This window comes from Acanthisitta chloris, unplaced genomic scaffold (assembly GCF_000695815.1).
Source record: "Acanthisitta chloris isolate BGI_N310 unplaced genomic scaffold, ASM69581v1 scaffold4514, whole genome shotgun sequence".
In the NCBI taxonomy this organism is placed as follows: domain Eukaryota; kingdom Metazoa; phylum Chordata; class Aves; order Passeriformes; family Acanthisittidae; genus Acanthisitta; species Acanthisitta chloris.
Genome location: NW_008669755.1, coordinates 96,052 through 104,276, shown reverse-complemented (window position 1 = coordinate 104,276; position 8,225 = coordinate 96,052). Strand labels below are relative to the sequence as shown.

General features: G+C 44.0%; 1 protein-coding gene across 1 annotated transcript in view; it reads right to left on the bottom strand.

Annotated features, from left to right (window-relative positions):
- The window catches only part of LOC103801031 (arf-GAP with GTPase, ANK repeat and PH domain-containing protein 1), a 226,479-nt gene that overhangs the window by 154,950 nt on the left and 63,304 nt on the right, over positions 1 to 8,225 (bottom strand). Inside the window, exon 8 of the mRNA XM_009073430.1 lies at positions 6,955 to 7,047. Coding sequence (XP_009071678.1) covers positions 6,955 to 7,047 — 93 coding nt within the window. The remainder of the gene's footprint in view (positions 1 to 6,954; positions 7,048 to 8,225) is intronic.

Sequence of the window (8,225 nt, the reverse complement as noted above, 5' to 3'; positions counted from 1 at the left end):
ACCCAGCGCTGGCAGTCACACTGAACATTATTGCACACAGGTACACATAGCCAATGCTGCTCCACTGATGTAAGGGCACATTTGATCTAATTGGAAAAAATATTTCAAGTGCACTGGGAATAGTCACTGTTAACTGAACGCAACAACGAAAAATGAAAAAAGAGCATGCAGACCCCAGGGAATTACCAAATCAATTAACAACTAATTCAGGAACTAATTTCTGTATTGCCTCTTAGCACAAAACTGTATCTTTAATTTCTCCTGCAATAAGCGTCACCATGATAGTCCTAACACACTCTGACGCTTTAAATGAGTTTACAAGTACCTGTTTTTGATTGGCTATATAACATTATTTCTTCACAGTTCAATGCAACCACAGCCAAGTGCTCTGAAATATTTAATTATTCTGGTAGCGACCAGTTAACAATTTACAGAGCCACAGTCAGTACAAAACATTTTATAACCAGTAATCAGCTAATTAAAAAATCCACAGCAAAATGGGTATGATCTGATTATAAACAATTGCAGAGGAATTACACAGAAGATTTCAGCACTAAGAGTATTTGGCTAAAAACCATACCCTGGTGTTTGTACAAGCCGATCTGGAGACTGATTACTGTGATTAGACAGACGTGTGACAGAAGAAATTACACCTCATGCTAGAGATAAATAAATCAAACCATGTCACCTGCCAGTTCCTTGCAAATCACATAATTTCTGAGTTTGGGAACACCACTCTTGGCAGACACCAATCCTGCCTTGCAAACAACCATGCACAAGCCTACCCGAGCATCAAGAAGTAAAAAACCACAGCTGAAGCAGTTTTGGTGAATGCTCCTTTCAGTACCTGCAGGGAGACAATAAGAAAGGAGGAGACTAATTTTTCACAAGGGGAAATGACTTCAAATTGACAGAGGGCAGGTTTAGATTAGATATTGGGAAGAAATTCTTCTCTGTGATAGTGCAGAGGCACTGGCACAGGTTGCCCAGAGAAGCTGTGGCTGCTCCATCCTTGGGAGTGTCCAAGGGCATGTTGGATGGGGCTTGGAGCAACCTGGGCTAGTGGAAGGTGTCCCGGCCCATGGTAGGGGGTTGGAACTTCAAGGTCCATTCCAACCCAAAGCACTCTATGATTCTAATGACTGTGTTTTGGAGTAGAAGCTGGAGCAGAAGCAGCAGCACAGGGATTTGGTCTGTGTGCCAATGGAACGCAGTTTGGTGCAGAAAGACACGTTCAACGAAGGCAAGCAAGTCCTGGGGTTGTGTGTGCCCTCCAGATGTTTGCTGCCATATTTTTTCTGATATTCTTTTGGTCCCTACCTGCATTAGCCATTTCTATTCCAGAATACAACCTGACTTCAAATGCAGACAGAAGAGAAAAGCCATCAGATAAGCCCTAGTGCACCTAGCTGTAGCATCATCTGTCCGTCATGCTCTTCTAGATAATTTTTTTCACCCTGTCAAGTCAGATGAATTAAGCAAGGTTAGCTGCTAAGATCGTTGCTTGTTTGTTCTCTCTCCTGGTAGACTCAAAGTAAACATTCACAGCCAGGAAACCTGCTGTAAAGAGCATTTATTGCTTATGATGATGGTGAGTCTGAGAGCTGACACTTGCCCAAAGCACTACAGTGCTCTTCTGGGAGCGAGGATGACTAAGGACATCACTTTGACTGACTAGACGTGGCAGATAATCCCTTTTCAAAACCTATTTCCAAGACACTGCCATGCTGGCTGAAATGCTCTAACAGCTGGACAGACAGCTCTGGGTATTTCAAGGGAAAACAGACTTCAAGTGGGATGTTATATCTGGTTCAATGGGAAGCACCAAGATAACACAGTGTTGCGCTTTACTCCACAAGAATTGTGTAACTGGTGCTGGAAACATCCCGACTGGAGCTAAAGATGCACAAAAAGGAGGTTAGGAAGCAGAGAAGCACTACTGAAGCAGAGGCAAGACTGACCTGCACCTGCAAAGGAACTGAGAAGTGACAGTTTTGTCATGCAAAGTTTGACTGTGCTGAAAGCAACAGTTATCTTTGCCGAGTCCAATCATCTTTTTTTATGAAGTGTACATGTGCATTTGGAGGTTCCAGTTTTGTTTATGTCCGTCTTAAGGAAAAACTGCAACTTGTGCATCCAGGAACTCTTCTCCATGAAGAGCATATCAATGATGCCACCCCCATGCCCTGACCTAAAAAATACTTGTAATTTTTAGTTCTGACTAAAAGAGAAAAAAAAAACCCACAAAAAATCCAATACAAAACAAACAAACAAAGAAAAGACAAAATATCTCATTTCATTAAGATTACCCTGATGTCCTTAAATATACCAAGCTGGCAGGCAAAGAAGGTCACTTGAAATATCACCTAAAAGTAAAGCCTGAATAAGATATTCCACTTTCTCCATTAATACAGCCATTTGCAAACCGAGGGAAGGGAATGGATTCTGAAGTTCACCTTTGCAAGTCATGGATGGCAAATTTTTCACTGTGTCATCAGCGTAACATGAACCATTAGAACATTTATTTCTAAGCCAGGCTTCAAGTTTGCTATCCCTGAACAATACAGGAATCTGGGGGCACGAGAGCTGCCAAGGGTAGGGAGAACCTGTCAGACACCCATTTTGACCAGGTTTTGGTAAAAGAACAGTCAAGGTTACCTAGTAGGAGTATATAGTGATAAGAGCATCTGTGATGCAGTGCAGAGGGCAAAGGGAAGAAGGGCTAGGAGCAGCAAGTCAAGCCCAGCCCTTACGTGTTTATTGACACTCCTATCTGGGGGGATGGGGCAGGAGAGAAAAAAATAATAATAATTAAAAAAAAAAAAAGAGCACAGCTGCCACCCCAAAAACAGACCTCCCATCTGCCACCCACGATTTGCATGTCACCTTCTCCAGGCTCATTTGTACTTCATTAACTGCCATTGACTTAACAAGATTTATGCAAATGACACCATAGGAGCTCGCTAACTCCCACTGCAATCAAGTGATTATGTATGTACAATTCTCCACAGCAATGAAAAATTAATACATGACAAGGCCCCTCACCGCTGAGTTGAGCTTCCTGCCTTTATTTCTCTTGTTGTGCTTTTCCAGAAATTCAAATCTGCCCAACTGATAAACGGAACCACAAAAACTAAGGTGTTTTCCCAAAATGCTACAAGCCCCACCCCAGGAAGTGTCCCCCTAAAATACACAACCGAACATGTGTTTCAAAACAGCCTTCAAAATATGCACTCAGGCTACCAGGAACAAGTCTTCATTTCCAGAATCAATGGCTTTGAAGGGAAGATTCTCCAACCAGAGAAAGCCAACCTCTCTGCTCTGTGAGTATCACAGCAATGCTACAGAAAACTGTTTTAGTCTAACCACCTCTTCCCCACAAGCACAGAACTTTCTATGGGTTTTAACTTTGAGCTACTATTGTTTCAGATGTTTTCTGACTCCGTTTGACTAGTGGAAGATATTTAAATAGCACAGAAGTGAGACTTCTCTGCATATTTTAAAAAATTACAGTCCTCAAAAGAGGCTAAAAGCCCAGAACTTAAGACATGCTGACCTGCTGTGCACACACATGGCATTGGTACCTCCCTGGGAAATTTGCCTTCCCAGAATTTCACTCGCTGCAGAGTACTTTGGCAGAAGTGAGCAGTGATCATTTAAAAGCATGGCTGCTTTTCACTGCCTGCATTTTGGGTTTCTGCTGGGAGCAGGAAAGTTCATCAGGGCAGTTTTATATGGCTTAGTCCAATAAAACTGTACTTAGCACTGTAGTGAAAACTCAACATGCAGAGAGGGGAGAGAGAGAATAAGAATATTAACTCTTTTCAACCAGACTACTTTGACTTAAGGATAAAGCCCTGAAGGAATCACATGTTTCCTTGGAAGGAAAATGCCATTCACAATTTTAACTATTTCATAGAATCCCAGAATAGTTTGGGTTGGAAGGGACCTTAAAGATCATCCAGTTCCTGCCCACACCTTCCACTAGCCCAGGTTGCTCCAAGCCCCATCCAACCTGGCCTTGGAACACTTCCAGGGATGGGGCAACCACAGCTTCTCTGGGCAACCTGTGCCAGTGCCTCAGCACCCTCAAAGGGAGGGATTCCTTCCCAATATCCCATCTAACCCTGCCGTTTGGCAGTGTGAAGCCACTCCCCCTCATCCTGTCAGTCCAGGCCCTTGTAAGTAGTACTGGAAGGCCACAATTAGGTCACCCTGGAGCCTTCTCTTTCTCAAGCTGAGCAACCCCAATTCCCTCAGCTTTTGCATGTAGGAAATGTGCTCCATCCCTCTAAGCACCTTGGTGCCTCCTCTGGACTCACTCCAACAAGTCCATGTCCTTCCTGTGCTGGGACCCCAGAACTGGAGGCAGTGCTCCAGGTGGGTCTCACCTGAGCAGGTCAGAGAGGCAGGATCCCCTCCTTCACCTGCTGCCCATGCTATGGGGATGTGCCCAAGAGATGGTTCCATTTCTGGGTGCCAGTACACATGGCTGGGACATGTCCAACCTCTCACCCACCATTTCTCCTTTTATTCCCAAGTATCCCAAGTAACAATAGACAGGAGAAGAGGAAATGGCCTGAAGTTGCACCAGAGGACGTTCAGGTTGGGCATCGGGAAAAATTTCTTCACTGTGAAGGTAGTCAGGCACTGGCACAGCTGCCCAAGGCAGTGGTTGAGTCACCAGCCCTGGAAGGATTTAAAAGCTGTGTGGGTGTGACACCTGGGGACATGGTTAGTGGTGGCCTTGGCAGTGTTGGAGAATGGTTAGTCTTGGAGGATTTTTCCAACCCTAATGATTCTATGATTCCCCAACCATTTGTCATAGAAAACACCATAATGGTAGGGGTTTCTCATAGAAGCAGCATAGTAGTGCAACATACTAAATCTTTTAGGTCAAGACACTTCTTTTCACATCCCTCTGTTTTATTCACAGTTGAGGCATGAAATAAGAGAGACACCATATCTTTTCCAGCAGAAATTCCTACTGCCTCAGAGAAACATCTGAGTACCTAGCACCTGCGGAGCCCACCAGGAACAGCTGTATCAGCAACTGAGCCTGGTGCCACCTTGACGAGTAAGACCTCTGAAATCCCTTCTTTTGATCCAAGTCTGATGTGAAATCTTTAATCCAAGTCTGATGTGAAATCCCCCTCAGAGCAGCCACCCTACAGCACTGCCCAGCACCCTCCCCAGCCCCTGACAAACAGGACAAAACAGACGTGACAAAATGAAATTACCATGACTAGGATTAGTAACACCAAGTACACATTCCCAAAAGATTGGCCGCATTTAGGATACCAGTAGGACTGCAGGGAGAGTATCTCCATAGAGAAATTCAGAAGACTGTGGAGGATATTTCATTACAGCACGGTGTAGTGCAATCACACTTACAATGTCTATCTTGTAATGCTTTTCCTAGGAGCACATTTTTAATGTAATTAATTCCATGCAACAGCATTTCAGAAACACTGGCATTGATATTCCTCAGATTTTCATTCTCAGCTGCACTTTCGTTTCATGAGCATTACCCAAAAGAATTCCAACCGGTCTAACCCATCTCATACCATACAAAAGCTGAAGCAAAACAACTGTGGTCTGTTTTAAAGGCCTGGAATCTCCTTCCCTGAACGCAGACATGTCCAACCAAGAGCCAAAGTCTGAGCCTCTCTGCTGTCAAACTGCTCTTCTGGATTGCAGTGTGCTTGATTAAAAAATCTGACCACCAGATATTCATACACCACAGTATTTTTGCTGCCTGGTGGTCCCAAAAGGTCTTTTTACATGACTATAAGAAGAAAAACCCCTGCTAATAGTTAAGGGCACCAAACCATCTCCCCCTCACATCCAGATAAGAAGAGGAAAAACACAAAACAACCCCAAAATACCTGAGTGCACCTCCACATGAGACCCAGGGCAACCCGGCAAGATGAAGCACAGACCGAGGAAAGATTAGGAGAGGCAAGCAACCTTTCTCTGAAGGGCAGGATAGGCACCAAAACAACTGGAAACAACCATGTGGGAAGAAAACAAGCTCCCTGCCCTCAGCACTTGTTTCCAACAAGGCAAGTAAATACTTGCAAACACTATCACAGAAACTGTTCGTGAAGCATCCCGTAGGAATGCTCAGTGTGGCCACCTGACATGGATTCAGTGTCATCTCATTTGAGGAAGAAAACGATCTCGTTCCCCAAACACTTCACATGCAACCCTGGCACTGCTTTTGCCTTTCAGAGCAGTGTTCACAGCCACCATTTAGCATTGAGTTTCCGGCTAATGAAAGTGCATCTCGGCTAGTAAAACAGACCAAAACAAATCCTGGAATTCAAGTCCTGTTGTGTAATGAGAAAGTTTAATTAAGGCCACACATTACAGCTGTAAACGTTCTCTTATATAATAAGGTCTAAATGAAACTGAACCTAATCAAAGTTACAATTCCTTCATTAGCAAATTACAAACAAGAGCGCGCAGCTGACACACCGGCTATGATTATCACAACTAATTGCCTCGTTGTTACAAACCAGCCTGAAACTGTGTTCAGATGTCCGTCTGCGGCAGCAAATTAGGGCCACATCAGGCTATTTCTGCCATCACAAGGGGCTCTTGTCGAGCGATCTGATTTACCCTGCGACTGGCAGCGCACGGCCCAATCAAAGCGCTCTACAAAGGCAGCTTTGAAGCCGGCGCAGCCTGGAAACCCGCTCCATATGCAGGCCGGCAGACTGCACTTCATTAGGCCTGTTGTCACATTTTCCCTCTTCTTATTCTAATGATCCTATTTTAATACACACAGGAACCTCTCCTAATTGATGTCAAGTGAGTGACTTCCACATTCATCACCAGAGCACATCAAACGTGGCTTGGTGCGAAGGCCTGCCATCGGAGCGCTGCCGACCCGAGGTGTGGCTCCCAACTATGGAAAGCAGGGAAAAAATACAAGTGTTTCAGCATTACCTGTTTAATTGGGATTGCGCGGCCGCTGCCAATGCTGTCTGTTCTGCTCTCCAGGACCTTCTTCTCTTTGTCTGGGTCACTCCCTTTCCGAGACTGCAGAGCAAAAGAAAGTTTGTGCTCCATTAAACGCAGCAGTTCACCCAGAGGATGCTTTTATTTTCCTTTCTTCAAGCAATAAAATAAATAATTTCAGGCATAAATATAGGCTCAAAAACTGTCAGTTGAATCCACACAAGTGCACAACTGTCCTAAAACCTGAATAACAAGATTACAACCCATAAATTACAACCATGCACTAATCTGAGATGCATTTGGGTTTGAAGAGTTGCAGTCTCACTGTCTGAACACCCAGCAGATCAGAGGACACACTTCTGAAGTTTCCAACAGTAGCTCTGAAGAGGAATGAAGGTTCCAGCACCTCGTTAAAAAACATTTAATACATCCATGCATACATTTAGCTCACACCTGTGTGGGCTTCAGAAATGCTATCAGCTATTTAGAAATACGATTTTGTGACACTCTTTTTGATCACACTGACTTTAACTTATTATTTTTTCTACTTTGGGATGGTTAGAAAGTTGGAACTGCAAGAAAAGGTGGTGATTGATGCTGAAAAAAAAGTTATCTGAACACAGTGAGGAAAAACCAACGTGAGGGAATTTAACCAATGTCTAAAACTCTGAACTGCTTTATCTTGGCTTTCTGTGAGGCTGGAGCTGCCACCAGAGTGAGGTGGCACAGCGTGCACCTCATGACTTTCCCAAGTTTTGCAGGAGTTTTAGGAAGTTGCTTGGATTGCAGTCCGTTACCAAGAGAGAACGCACAAACATAATGATTTTGACAGATTTATTTTATTACAAAAAGAAGACCTGAGAGTCATCCTCCTTAATAACTGAACTGACAAGTGACAACTTCACTCCATTACTTTCCAATAGGAACATCACTCACACAATATCGAAAATGGGAAAACATTTTCATGTGCTTTTCAACTCAGAGATGATGTATGAAAGGAATCCATTTGTGCTGTCCAGCACCACAATGGGGAGTTAATGAAAACCAGAGCGGTGCAAGATCCTGCTCCTCATTTTCAGCGGGAAGAGACGTTTGAAACACTGAAATTAGGAGGACAATTAGGATCACGGACCACTAACAGTCACTTTCCATATTCCATGAACAGGTGGAAGGAAGAATAAACACCCAAAGCAGCTGCCTTCAGGCATGAGAGGAGGGAAGGGGAGGGAGTAAACACGCGGGGATGACTTCAAGTACCA